Source organism: Mchenga conophoros, linkage group LG15 (genome assembly GCF_057382185.1).
Source record: "Mchenga conophoros isolate Kocher_MC1m ecotype Shallow Benthic linkage group LG15, M_conophoros_male_GT1.1, whole genome shotgun sequence".
In the NCBI taxonomy this organism is placed as follows: Eukaryota; Metazoa; Chordata; class Actinopteri; order Cichliformes; family Cichlidae; genus Mchenga; species Mchenga conophoros.
Window position 1 is genome coordinate 16717738 of NC_140540.1, and position 14800 is coordinate 16732537.

A 14800-nucleotide genomic window follows, 5' to 3' on the forward strand; every position below is an offset into this window, starting at 1 on the left:
AAAGCTGCATTCGCGTGTGTAAGTCGACAGGCGCAATATAGTGCGAACATGCAGCCCAATCCTGGGTTTTGGCACCACTGTAAACGATGGACGACAGACACAACCACATGTTCGCACTTTTCACTACACTTCTTTATTGCGGCTGTTGAATTACACGCGTGGCTGTGTGCAGCTTTTCAGGGATGCAGCGGATGCGCATATTATTAACGTAACTGCTGCAAATTTCTTGTTTCTTTCCGCCGTAAAAGTGATTCTGATGTTAAACATTAGTTCTGCATGACTTTTCTGCCAGGTAACTTGCGCCCCACCTGTCAGAACTCCAGTGGGGCGTGCCACACACTTTAAAAACTGCACTAACCTGACTGTAGTATAATGGACTATAGTATAAAGGAATAATATTTGTGTGAAATGCACATATTTAAAAACTCACATTATAATATTACAGATATATTAAGCGGTTAAACACTGACTTTTTTACTTATTTAAGCAGGACAGTATAACTATTGAGATCAAAAATCTCTTTTACAAGTGTGTTAGTTTTCTAGGCAAGAAATACAGCAGTGAAGTTGCAAAAAACTGGTAACACACAGAAAAAAATACACAAGTTAAGTACTCTAAAATAAAAACAATAAAAATAAAATACAAAAGCAACCAAAATGTATAAATGTCATCACCAATAAACCCTGAAAAATCAATAAAAGTAATTCCCACAATTTTTTGATTAATGGAAGTCAGTAAGACAGGCGCAGACCATATAAATAAGACCTTAAAAATAAGAATGTACCAGTGGCTGAGGCTATGAAATGACAAACAGACCTCCCAGCACAAGCACACAATGTACAGTGGCAGGTAAACGCTTTAAGGTTTGTAATAAATCTCAGTGCTCAGTTATAGAAAGAATCCAGCATATGTAAACGTTGTAATATAAGTGAGTATCTCGACTTTTAATATATATATTTTGTTCAGTAAACATGTTTTATATCTTGTTTGAAAATTATCCATGGCTCTGCTCTTTCTGCAACAAAATCATAACAGAAGGTCGTCGTCATTAGCAACAACCGAAGCTGCTGGACATTAATGTGGAACGATTGCGATAAATAAATAAGTTAACGCTAAGTGACCTCTTTGGCGGTTCTAGCATTAAAAATTTCCTGGATATCTTGAATTAGTTGTCAGTAATCTGAAATTGATTTAGAGAGTCACAGCAAACTTAAATTATTCCAATTCAAGTCTTCCATAAGAACCATTTACTTAAAATTCCCTTTTAATAAAAGCTTCATTAAAGAGGGTAGTGCACTTCTGACAACTGAGGATGTTCTGGAGTAGCCAAGTGTAATCTGGAGGGATTCAAAGGATCAAGTACCAAAAACTGAAATGATCAAAAACTCACTGATTCAGAGTTTTTGCCAAATATTATAATACCCCTGACTTTTTTAGGTCACTCAGTCCTATATACATATAATACCCATCAACACTAATATCTGTATTTGTAATAGATTTGCCTAACCAGATTTCAAATTAAACTATAATATTAGAATGTGCTCAAATGCTAAGCATAACCATAGCACATAAACTATGTATGTTCAAATGAAGAAAACATAAATCTGTTTTAAAATCAACAGGAATGTTAAACCTTGTGCTGGAAGCAGGCCCGGAAATAAGAAGCAACAGAAGAATTAAACACTTGTCCTTTCTTAAGATTTTAGTCCATTGTAAAATAAAATAAATGCTGCTTAGAGGAAAAGGACATTGATACAAATTTGATCTTAAAAAAACCTTAAAAAATAGCAAAAATAACATAAAGGGAAAAAACCTCCAGAGAGAAAGCTTTTTCAGTTGTGAGGTTTGGGACTATCAAACATGTTCTTGGTCCATCTCCACAAATTGAGGATTTTATTTTTTTACATAAACTTGTCACAAAAAGTAATTTTTACTTAGTATTTTTTGTGAAAACTTTATAAAACTTTTCACAAACTAATTTCAAAGAATTTCGAAGAATTATGAAATTAGTTTGACTACATGCAGTAAGCTTGTTTGTTGTTTCCATGTGCCTTTCCCTCCCTCTTAGCTGCTCTTCCATGTTGACAATGGAGCTGGGCGCTTTACGGCAGTGCACGTTCCTCAGGGAGAAGGCTTCTGTGATGGACAGTGGCACTCCGTCACCGCCACCAAGAAACGGAACAAGCTGGAGCTGGTGGTTGATGGGAAGCAGAGCGATGCAGCCAGTCCGTATGCACACTCTGTCACCTGTGACACCAGCGACCCCATATATGTTGGAGGATATCCTGGTATGAATGCCACCTACCTAAAATGATACTTGGACAAATGTAAAGAAACATGCCAACACATATGAATTGTTGTTAGCATATATAGAAAACATACTTGTTACAGGAGAAGAGCCTGTTCAGGGATTATGGAGTAAATTTGATTATGTGTTTTTGTTTCTGTCTCAGCTGGAGTTCACCAGGCAGCTCTTTCTACCAGCACCTCTTTTCATGGTTGTATAAGAAACCTGAAGATCACCAAGTCTTCTAAGACCATGGAGGTGCACTTCAACAAGGCTCTGGAGATTAGAGGAGTCCAGCCTCTTTCCTGTCCCGCTGTCGCTGCCTAATTCTCCTTACTGCTTTTCAATAAGGTCTCAGCTTTCCCAAGGGACCTAATGCCAATTTATGTGTTGACCCATTTCCTCAGAGTGAATTTGTGTGTTAGCTGTGTAGTCATTACTCTTTTAAGTCCTGCAACTCGTGACACGTTTCTCTATTCCCAAATTAGTGTACCTTTACAGCCATTCATTAATTCTACTCACAATTCATTTGTTTGGTGTAAGTACCTAAAAAATAAGTGCCCAGCTCAGCTACACTTTTTGCATTGTAACATCAAAAATGTCTTTCTGAGCGTTTTTCTTCACTCAAATTGAAATATAAACAACAACAAGTCTAACCAAACAATTATTCTGATGCTACCAACATGCTATTGCTCAGTGTGATTTTTAAAGTACCAAATTCGTCCATCAATCTATCCATCTTCTTCCGCTTATCTGGGGCTGAGTCGTGGGGGCAACAGCCCAAGGAATCCTCCCTCTCCCTAGCCATCTCCTCCAGCTTGTCTAAAGGAACACCAAGGTGTTGCCAGACCAGCCGAGAGTTATAATCTCCCCAGCATGTCCTGGGTCTGCCCTAGTGCCTCCTCCCGGTGGGACATGCCCAAAACATCCAGTAGGCATCCTAGCCAGATGCCCGAATCGCCTCAACTGCCTCCTTTGGAGGAGCAGCGGTTCTATTCTGAGCCCCTGCTGGATGGCTGAACTTCTCACCCTATCTCTAAGGGAGAGGCCAGCCACCCTTCGGAGGAAGTCCATTTCTGCCGCTTCTCTCGCTTTTGGTCGCTACCCACAGCTCATGACCATAGGATGAGGGTAGGGACGTGGATCGAACGGTAAATCGAAAGCTTCGCTTTTACACTCCACCCATCCCAGTTCTTCAAATATAACCTTAAACATCTACTAAGAAGTTGTCAGTTTATTATCAGACCTGCGCACAATGTGAAGCTCTGATCAATAAATTTGTAATGGCTATGAAGTGAGTCTCACTGTGTTTCAGTTTGTCATCTAAAGTATTAAAATCCTGCATTGCAATACATGTGCTTACAGTACTCAGGTGCTGCTTTTTGGGATATTTTTTGGTGTTTTGAATAAGTTCAGTTTTGTCTTTTATCTTGGAAACAGTTGCACCAGGATTTGTTTTTTTTTTTTTCCCTGTCTGTTCTTCGTATACCTTCTTTTCTAAAAAACGGTTTAGAACGTCTGAATTTTTGATCAATGTTTTTAAGCAATAATGCACAAGAAACATTTAAGTGTTTTGATCTCTCCCACAAAACTTGAGTATGCACTTAAAGCTTTACAACTATATGTAGAACATACACTAACGAATCACTAAAATATAAAAGTAAAATAAAAAATTTGATACTCGGGACAAAATGGTTTTATCCAGGAAGTGTACAGTTAGATCCATAATAATTTGGCCAGTCACTCATTTTTACCTCTTGACTGTAAATTGCTGATAGGGTATTGCCGTTAACTTTGTGAACACAATAACTTGAGATTGAGGCAGTGTACGATGTCTAAATCAATACTACAGGTGCATCTAGTAAAAATCTCAGACAAGTTATGAATATCAGTGACTTTGACCTTAAGGTCAAAGTCCTTTACCTGCACTGACATCTGTTTGGGTGTCATATTGACAGTCTCAGTTACCAAAATGAAGTTCAACATTTGGAATTAACCAGAGGTGGGTCGAGTGTTTGTCATGGAATAACAAGGCAACAGTCTCAAACTTCTTGTCAATTGTCAAAATACTTTTGAGCCTCTCAAAATATTTCTAATACTTTTGCTGAACCTCATGAATTAAAGCTGAAAGTCTGCACTTGAATCACATATTGCTGGATTTGAAACCCACTGTAGTGGTGTATAGAGGGAAATCTAAAAAAAGATATGCCTTATTCAAATATAACATGGAGACTATTGGAATAAAACAGTAGTCATACTTGTTTGATGAAGATTAATATAAGACTGACTTACAGGAGGAAGATAATAATAGAAAAGAGAAAAAAAATGTACCGTTTCTTAATAAAATGCCCACCAGATGGCGCTATTGCACTTCACAGCTATTACTAAGATGGCAAGATACTAAAAGCTCTTTGTAGCATTAGATGTAATAATCAGTCTTTATTTCCCAAGCATCAAATTCAAGAGCGACAACACTTTAAAGCTGCACTGTTTAACATTTAGGTTTTAATAGTACATTTCTAAAGCGTACTTGTTGCCCAGCTGTAATGGTTTTGCTCCACGTGCCAGCAAATGACAGAAAGTGAGACGTTTAACCAGTACTTACTACCCAACGGACACTAGGGGGCAGTATGTAACTACAAAGTGCAAAGATGCACCTGTTACATGTTACATGCATTTATTCTGGGATTTTATTGAAAGTGTCATCTGATGCATTTTCCCTGTAAGAAGAAATGGACATGCTGACATAAGGGTCCAAAACTCCGTCTTTATTGTGCATTCCTCTTTTATTGTCATCTTTACACAAAGTGAAGAATGGTAAGAAGTCAGCCAAATAAACATTACTGTGGCCGCCTGCAGTGGAATGTTTAGAAGATAGAGTAAAGCCTAACCTTTATCCACCCACCCGTTTAAAGCAATACAACTGTTTGTAAACCTACCAACTCACCTTTTTATGACAAGATGTTCACCTCTGGGTGTCCACAACATATGTTTAGGGCAAAGTAATTATTGATTTGTAGATTAAGAATATGTCCAAATGATCAGGTCAACACTGATTTTGGTTAGCTTTCCAGGATACGTGTGGCCTTCGTGTTTGGTGCCCTTTACTTGAATTTAAAAGCAGACATTTCAGCTTGTGCTTGTACTAACTTCAGTATTAGTAGCTACTGTTGCACATACTAACACATACTATTGTACCAACTACAGTACTACATTACACAGCTATAAGTGCAGGGAGACAGACAAAAGCAGCAAGTGTGCTGATTTAAATGTGAGCGCACACTGTAACCAAGTAAATCGGCATTGGACATACAGAGGCATATCTTGTGTCATACAATAGTAAGTTGATCTAAAAGCTTTAGTCAATCATAAGTTCAGTGTACTACACCACCTGGCAGTCAAGCATCTGTAAACTGCTCCCAGTGTTTCATTCCCTTATATCATCGTAGTGAATGATGAGATAAAACAGCTAGCTACAGCATTTAATCTAAGTCTCGTTTGACATCTGTCAAGGCATTCAAGCATTCCGTGTTTATATCACTGAAAGTAAAAGCAATAGCCTCTTCAGCTACTATATTAACATGAGAGTAGATAGAGAGAGAAACAACTGAGCCCGGCTTTCCTTAGTACAGGTGATTTTTGTAGAAACTTCCTAAGAGGAGTAGCATTGTTTATCATCTACACTGTGACAGCACTGGTGTCAGGTCTGGTGACTTATTGCATGCTGTCGGTCCGCTTGAACTGATCTGAGGTGAGTTTCACATGTGGTAGTAGTCCAATCCAGTGGTGTAAGCTTGTTTGGCGCACTTATCCACCTCCCATAGCTACACAAGCACACCCCAGGGTCCTTTTCCACCTGCTTCCCATAGGTAAGCAGCTCTTCTGGGTATGGTTCCACCTATTCTTCATCCAGGCCTTGTCAGGACGACTGCATGAGACCCGTCAGTCGTTTGCCTGTCAATGACTTGCCCTGGAAAAGAAGAGTCATAGTTTAAAGTTTTATTCTCAAGATTTCTAAGGAGCTAAGGAGAAAAAGAAGAAGGATGACCTGCATGCACATAGAGCTTTGTCTGCAAAAATATATTAAATCTCAAGGTAAGAATACATTATATTAGCCCTGAAAAAAAGGGGGGGGGGGGGGACAGTAATGCAATGAGAGGTGCCTTAGGGAGCTCCAAGCTTGCCATATGAAGTCCAATAAGACTTAAATGACGTTTTTTTCTTCTTCTTTGATATCAAGCTCATAATGTGTCTGCAGAGAAATGCATAGTTTGGTCACAGTTCCATGTCTTTGCAAACCAAAGGCTTCATCTATTGAACTGAAAGAAATAATGCATTTCATAAAGCAAAAACAAACATGGCAACACATGGCAAATGGCACCCCAAAGGGAACACTGAAGAATACAGAAATCACTCAAACCGCTTAGCTGTAATTTTACATTGTAATTGTTTTGCCTGCATCCTGCCTCTTCCCTCATTTGCAGTCACGCAGTTAGGCAAACTAATTTGTACAATGGACAGTCCTTTATTACTCAATACGCCATTCTTTTAAACCATTGTTTTAAAAAAGTAAATGTCCTTTGTAGCTGCAAAAGTATCTAATGACTACAAAAAATACTTTAGCACAGATGTACAATTAAAAAAAAGTTTGATAAAGTAGCTGTAATAATTAAAACCAGACGCAGCGGGACACTCACCACACTGCGAGTAAACTTCTCCAGGGAGGTGCGTCGGCCCTGCTCCGTTTCAGGCTAGAGTCGAGCAAAAAGTAAAGAGTGTGAGAGTTCAACTCTTTCGAAGCCAAAATTGCATCTTTCACTTTCAGAGTCAGTTCGCAAAAATTGCACAAGATTGCAGGCATATTTTTAAACATTACTGATATTACAGTAATTGCTGGAAAATACTATGCCGTATTCCACTTTCTTTTCTAAAAAGGGCTGTTAGCAGTCGTCTCAGCAATTTAGCTGACCGAATGCGGTGCACCCCTCATGCCTCATAGCTGGCCCTGCTAGAGGCAGGTTGCCCATCAATCCAGTGTCAAACATGTCAAAATGCCCTTTGACATATTCACAAATTATACTGTATCTCATGGTGTGTGACTGTTACAGTGCTGTGTGTGCACTTTGAGCAGTCATTAAGTCATAAAGACTGGTCCACTTATCTCTACCAAGTAAAGTCGGGGAGCCTGCCTTAGTCTCAGCTTCACTGATGCTAATGTTCAATGATACAGCTTCTGTATGTCCACAGAGAGTAATTCATAAATAGATGACACAGTCACTTACTTTCTTCCTCGCCATCAGAAGGTCCTGGTACAGGTTGGAGCGCAGGAAACGTGAATAGCTGTCACTTTTCATCAGCTTGTAGATGTGGTCCTTAGAGGTCAGAAAGATGGGATACACAGCAAGTAAGAAGGAGAAGTTTGCGTCGGAAGGATGGCGGTGCAATTCTGCTATGTTTATATATAACTATGTGTCGATGATGTACAAAACTTGCCAACTCAAGCAGAGTAAACTGAACAAGACCCTCTCAGTGGGAGAGGATGATTGAGGCACACTGCCAGGTAACTGACAGGAGAAATCTTTTCTTTGTTTAACTCGTCCCATTTAAGCCTGTGACACGAGACGGAATTTAATAGATGCTACGCAGCGCCCAGTACCCCCCCGCCCATCTATCTCCCAATGAGACGTATTCTCTGGAAATCACTCCACAATATAGACCCATTAGTTGATACTGGTGAAGCATGTAAGAAAGACAAATGGAGCAGACAATAGTGTGGGGCAGAGCTTCTGAAAGAAGCACAGAAAACCCACAGAGATATAACCAACTTAAGTTGGAATGTAGAATAGAGCCTTGTGGTAATACTCTTGACCTCAAGCAGGCCTATTTGGAGTCAGTCACATAACTGGAGAATCCTGATACACAGGAAATTACTGAAGCTTATCCCAGCTGTCATAGTATAGGTCAACAGTCTATTGCAGGTCTAACACAGAGACAGACAACCAGTCACACAATTAGGTCATTTAGAATTAAACTTCAGAAGCATGGCGGTGCATTAGTTAGCATTGTTGTTTCCCAGCAAAAAGGTCCTGGGTTCAAATCTGCTGACTGGCTGGGGCCTTGCTATGTAAGTTTGCCTGTCTGCTTTACTTTTTCAAAAGTCACTCCAAAGGATATGAGGTGTGTATTTGCAGTGTAAATGTGTTGCAATCACTGATCAAAAGTAGGGACATTTTTCTCAGTAGTGAGAGAACAGAATGAGGCTAACTGAAATAAATGCAATTTGCTAAATGACTCCTTTTCTAGGATTCACTTAGTATTGTAGTTCACCTTTTATTATTTATGAGTACCACTAATTCTCAGTTCAGCCAGACAAATTTCAGCTGGCATTTGCCAAAAAGTTGCATAAATCTGGACAGGATTTTAAGAGCAGGTTCTTTTTTTCCCAGTCATATAATTTCTATATGTAGGTTTAAAGAGGTTGATATATTGTTACATCAGCTCCACTTTAAAACCCTGTGAAGTCCGACTGGTTTTATAATTTTCAAGTTCAAATAATTTTACTTGAGCTCAAATGCACTGCATGCTCCTTTGCTTCTCACCTGTGCATCTTCGTAGCTGTATCGTCCAGGGTCTTTCAGGTTTTGGCTGGTGCGTTCGTAACTGTGGGAGTCCAGGTTAATAGAGCTGGGCGCTCCCTCTGCCAGGAACTCTGCCCAGATGTCTTGTGCCCTCTGTGCAACTTCGTGCTGAGGTATCCTCTTTAATTCCTGCACAGCCAGCCAGAACCTGCAACAACACAAACAGAAACACACATCAGTGGCATAGACCTTTAAATCTGCATGCTAAACATGTAACTGGTGATAACTTATCTTTAGATAGATTAGCGAGTTTAGGACAGTGAAAGCTTTCTGTATGATTAGAGCGGTAAAATTAAAAGTGAAACCTTCCTGCAAAGCAAACATAGTTTTCTCGAAACATGTCAGTATCCAGAACATTGACTTACATGTATTTGATTTCTTTCTTTCTAAAATGCTCTTAAAACTTTCTCCTCCTTTCCTCGACGACACACGAGAATAATTTTCTTTTAAATATTGACACAGAGAAAAAACTTAAACTGTGTTAAATACCAGGGGCAGCAGAGAAGCAGACTGCCTGCAATATTAGTTTCTATCTATATTGATCTGTGGACTGGTTTAGCAATATAGAGCAAAGCACCTCTGGGGTGTGCTTTGCTCACTCACTCTCTATTTCTCAATAACTGACACTCTCTCTTTCTGTGCCACTCCTCCAAAAGCTCCCTCATAAAACCAAAAGCAATTAAGGGTCCAGAAGAAGAGAACAATAGATGGAGGTGAGGAGACTGGTGGCGTAGCTGAAGGGTGAACAGCGATGTGAGTGTATGCCCTCCCGCTCTGCATCTCACCCTGCTTATGTGTGTGTGTTTTTTCTCTGTAGTGGATCTCCCCCTGGCTCAGAAGTATCAACAACCTCCATAGTATCAGTTCATCCCCAGACTCTTATTCCTAACACGTTTCTGTCTCTCTCACTAGATTTCAGAGATGCCTCATCTCTCTCTCCCACCCACACACTATAAAACACCCACTTATTGCTGCATAGGTGCATAAGGGACTAAATATGACAGTGCCTAGTGTGTAAATTTGTATTTAATGTGAGCTGTAAACCATTACAAGAACAAGTCAAAGAAATCAAAAACATTCATGGACTTAAAAATTAAACAGACAGATTGAGGAAAAGTTGCCATGAGCCTAAAAACACGAGTTTTGAAATGTTTTGTGACGTGTGATGGATCGTCGGGCTAGCGGTTTCTCTTAGTATGCTTACTGCCGGTGCTCTACAACTCTGTTTTTGATGTGTAGACAGAAGTAAAGTAGTTCTGTGAAATCTTATTTCCCTTTGAATCTTTCCTTTAAGGCACGACAACTTAAATTACGTCTTAAATGCATAGGAGGAGTGTGGTTGTCTGTTTAAAGAGGCCCTGTGGTAGGGCACGTTGTGTACTCTGCACCTCACCCAGCAGAGCCAGCTGGGACAGGCTCTACTGCTGCTGCTATGACTTTTAATTGAATGAGCAGTTAAGAAAATTGATGTGTACCTCATTAGCTCAGTCTTGTTATTTTTATCAGAGTTGTAAGGCTGCATCTTTTTCTTCTCTTCGATACAACATTGTTGTTTATGGTGATAAGACCTTTCAAAAACTGTTTTTATCTTAGATTTATCCAACAGAGTAAAAAAAAAAATACTAGAAGAGATACATCTGCATAACATTGTAGCTCAGTATTGCTCCTTTCTAATACTCTTTTCTTTTCCTGAAATTTTGATGAGCAGAATTTTAGTGTGGTTTGTGCGCTTCTCTTTAAGTGTTCTAGGTATCTAAAAACTGGCAAACCTTCACTTGATTGCTCTTCCATGTTCCAAGTGGGTTGAAATGGTAGGTTGGAACAATGAGGTTGCCAAGAAGAAATAATTTCTGCCTATTTTCATGGAAGTGAAAGCTTTTGATCAACTCTTATACTCTCCTCACGTTGTTAAAGGGGAGCTGCACAAATGTCCAACTGAATGTCTTAAATGTTATCCTATGAAGCACAGAGGATTTGTTATAATGCAGAATAAGCTGCCTTTAAAAATTCACCACAAAATCTGTGCTTGTGCACTACTTGCCTTTCTTCATTAGTACAGCATGGTTAAAAAGAGCAGGAAAATATCACTTCAACATACAACAGTGATGACTGAAATATATTTTGCTCACCTGAGATTCTCTGAGCTAAACTCTGATTCTAGAAACTTGAGGAAAAGCTCCTGCCCTGCTGGATCTTTCAAGGCGTCCTCCAAAGAGAAGCCCCACTTCTTCACCCTCTGCTGACTGGGCTCCTTACTAGGAAAGATGGAGATAGGGATTGGCAGTTTATTGTTATATATGTATATATGTATATTGCAGCCCCTCTATAAAAATATCTGTGGTTCCAAAATTATCAGTGCAATATATTTGTGTTCCCCTCAAATTAAGCTGAAAAATCTGTAGTATTCACAAAACTCTACTTTCAATATGTTTTTGACAATAGTTACAATGTCCTTAAAAAAATAAAGAATGAAACTAGTGTCTGAGACTTAATTACAGCTGGGAAAGTGTGGACAGATCTAAAAAGTGAAAACAGAGGAAAGATGAAGATAGAGATGAGACATTAAAACTGCAAAATCCTCCTGATCTTTGGGACTCACGAAAGGGTCTGATGTGGATGTGATACTGGTTTATGAAAAGCTGCACATTATGACAGTGCTCATCTGAAATCCAATCATTACAATCTCTGCAGGGAATATGTTCTCTTATCCTGCAATTAATCAATTCAGATGAATTATTAAGCTACATTAGGCACAGTGATCATGTGTCTGATCTAATGAATTCCTGCGTATTCAGCAGTTCCAATCATAGTGCACCTTGTTGAGAGCACTACTTTTCTTTATGTTTAATAATTTGGTAGCAAGGCAGTTCATTTGTTTGATCGGTCTTATATGTGTTTTCTTTGATTTGGGCTGAGTGATCTGTAAATGTCCGTCACTAGTTCAAAAGTTCTCTGCCAAAGCAATTAGTGCTTGATCAGTACTCGGTCAGTCACACTTTGGCTTTACAAGAAAAAAAATCATGCCTGTATAGCAGCTACACGCCTCTAGAGCGTGAGTCACACGTTTGATTCCCACCTGGGGCGTCTGTATCCAGTAAGGGTCTTAGGCTTGACCCTCCATGCTATATGAAGTCATGCCGATACCCAACATCCACATTGACAGCGAAACAACTAGTAGCTCAGTGTTCCAACATTTAGAAGAAAGGACTGTTCTCAAAGCTAGAGACTGACGAGGTACAACACACATGTTATGGCAACAGGGAGCCAGGACAACAGGTCAGGGGGTAGATATCATGACCCCCCCACCCAAGCAGGTATCCGTCTCCTTGAGTGCGAGAGTCCTGAAAGATAGGATCATGGTGAAGCTTGACCTGACTGTGTGCTAAGATGGATCAATACATGAGGAGGACCACTGCTGTTCTGCATATGTCTGAACACACTATGGATACGGAATTGAGTTGTCAGCTATCCTCCTGTGGATTTCATCAAGTTGTATGCCAAGAACGGGATATCGATCCACTGATCCACACCAGCAGCAATGGCATCGGAATGTCATTCGGGCTAGAGATGAAGGTGGTCAGAACTGAGGGGACTGAGCTACCAAACTAATAAGATGGCCAAAACAGGAGATAGAAGCCACTGACATCAAGACAAGGAAGCTCCAAGCAAGGAGGGTTTTCATAGCCTGTCAACGATGTTGATCAGCTGCGTATATACGAATGTGAATCGTATTATTGGCTGGACTGGGGATAAGGAAGCATTGTTCTAATCCCATAAGGGAGCAGCCAGTCACTTACTGACTAACACTGCAAAACAGAAGTATTTACTTTAATTCCAAGTCAGGTTCGATTTTTTTTTTTTTTGTGCCCAACGCAGATTTTTTGTGCGCAGAGACTGTGCCAGCAGTACGCAATTGTGCACGCGCGCAGCTTAGATGGAACATTGCTCAGGAACAACATCGGAGAACTCTGCCCTAGAAGAGCGCAGTCCTAGGAACAGTTAAGTTACTGCACCTCTGGTAGAGGATCCGAGCTTGAAGGATAGACCGCCCGCAGGGGTGAGAGGGGAATTTTAAAATGTTATTTTATATATAAAACAAAAAAAAATTCTTACAAACTTATCCAAGATACTAAAGTTGCCCCCTGATGCAACAAAGTGTGTTTGAATGTCGGGAAAAAGCACTTGTATTTATGTGTATGTGAATGAGGCTTGTTACAGCAGTAAGATGGTGCTTCGAGTTTTCAAAGACCATTTAGCATTTAAGTTAGGAGAATTGTGCAGTAAAATTTCTGATTATCCAGATCGTTTAAATTTTTGAGTTGCAAATCAGGGTTAAAATAAGCTGATAAGTAGCAAAAAGAAATACTTTGGAATGAAAGCCGATCATCAACAATCGTTTCTTCAACGACTTTGTCAGGACTTGCCTGCTGTCAGCAACTATATGATCAAGGGCAGCACATGGAGTGCGTTCACACGCACTCCATGTGAAATTGGTTTTGAGATTTACACACCAAAAGGCAAAAAGGAAGGTTATAGGTTACAGAGCCCAACAACAGAAAAATTAATTATTTTAAAATAATCAGTGCAAACAGTTTCCTCTAAAAATACCATGATTATGAAAACAACAACAAAACAGCACGCAGAGACATCTTGACATATCCACTGACAGTGATCGTACCTAGCCTCCAAATCCCAGAAAGTAGGGTCATCGCTGGTCCAGGGGTTGGATGGTTCAGGTGATGTCACAAATGGGTCATACTCCAAGTACTGCTCAGTGTAGGCTATCAGACTGACACACAACAGCAACAACACACATGGACACACATGACAAAGGAAAGGAGGCATTAGCTTATCATATGTTTAGAGACAGCAGTGACATGCTGATGATTTGAGGTAAATGTTAATAGTGAACCGCATGTTTTTCTGCAGTAAAATTAAGAAACTGATGTCCTGAGTAGTCTGAGACAAACGGTAAGTGAGAGACAGAGTGAAGCAGAATGTCCTTCACAACAACAGCAACACTGTGCAGAAAATATTTTCCTTCTCACAGATTAAACAATAATGCAAGAATCCCCAATAACATACAAATGTATGTACTACAACTTCGCTGCACTGCCAACGCATGACCTCAAGCTGTACGAAGGCGAGGAAAAACACAACTACTTCTCTTTACAGCAGTAATATCCTTCTAACCCTACGGTACAAAAGCTTCATTATATCTAAATATGATTTTTTGATTTACATATTACAACACATGAAAATATGAGCTATATACATAAAAAGAAAAACAAAATTATAAAAATTACAAAAAACTGCAGAAACTCCATTTACTTATGTGTTTCCAGACCTTTTATTTTTGATGCTGATTCCAGAAAGTTTTAAATTGACTAACAAATAAATGCAATTCCAGATACCAGGATCCATAAAAATCATAGACACCAGGCCAACAGAAGTTATAGAAGCTCAATACAATATACGGTACATTCTGTAACAGCAATGGGCAAGATAAGCAGGGTATCAGGACCACGGACAGAGACAGCCCAGAGTTTGTTTGGATGTTCCTGTGCAGAGTTCTCTGAATGAGCAACAACGTAGTAGAAACTTGATGTCCACCTGAGGATGACACCTACAAGAGCTGCCCAGCCATGAAAATCAAAGCTCCCCTGCACAGTTTAGTGCTGTTGTTAATGCCAGGGGAAGTTTAGAAGCAGAGCACTGGTGACTTTTACACACCAAATACCTCAGCACTTGGCGACCCTAACCTGCAATTAAACTCTTCCCTTTTGCAATAATACTACATAAAGTTGATTTTAAAAGGAATTTCTTGAACTGACTTGATAATTCATTGAGTGACTCTGTGAAAGTGACCCATTCT

General features: G+C 39.6%; 2 protein-coding genes across 4 annotated transcripts in view; one reads left to right on the plus strand and one right to left on the minus strand.

Moving 5' to 3' along the window:
• lama2 (laminin, alpha 2) overlaps positions 1 to 3581 on the plus strand; it is a 233020-nt gene extending 229439 nt beyond the window's left edge. Inside the window, exons 73-74 of the mRNA XM_085248215.1 lie at positions 2069 to 2288; positions 2454 to 3581. Coding sequence (XP_085104341.1) covers positions 2069 to 2288; positions 2454 to 2614 — 381 coding nt within the window. The 3' untranslated portion in view covers positions 2615 to 3581. The remainder of the gene's footprint in view (positions 1 to 2068; positions 2289 to 2453) is intronic.
• Positions 3582 to 5034: 1453 nt separating this feature from the next.
• rgs6 (regulator of G protein signaling 6) overlaps positions 5035 to 14800 on the minus strand; it is a 100365-nt gene continuing 90599 nt past the window's right edge. For all 3 annotated transcript variants that reach the window (XM_085247489.1, XM_085247488.1, XM_085247490.1), the window contains exons 13-18: positions 13604 to 13714; positions 11055 to 11180; positions 8887 to 9073; positions 7570 to 7659; positions 6985 to 7038; positions 5035 to 6257 (exon numbers count right to left, since the gene is read on the minus strand). In XM_085247489.1, the coding sequence (XP_085103615.1) occupies positions 6207 to 6257; positions 6985 to 7038; positions 7570 to 7659; positions 8887 to 9073; positions 11055 to 11180; positions 13604 to 13714 (619 nt within the window). In that variant the 3' untranslated portion in view covers positions 5035 to 6206. The remainder of the gene's footprint in view (positions 6258 to 6984; positions 7039 to 7569; positions 7660 to 8886; positions 9074 to 11054; positions 11181 to 13603; positions 13715 to 14800) is intronic.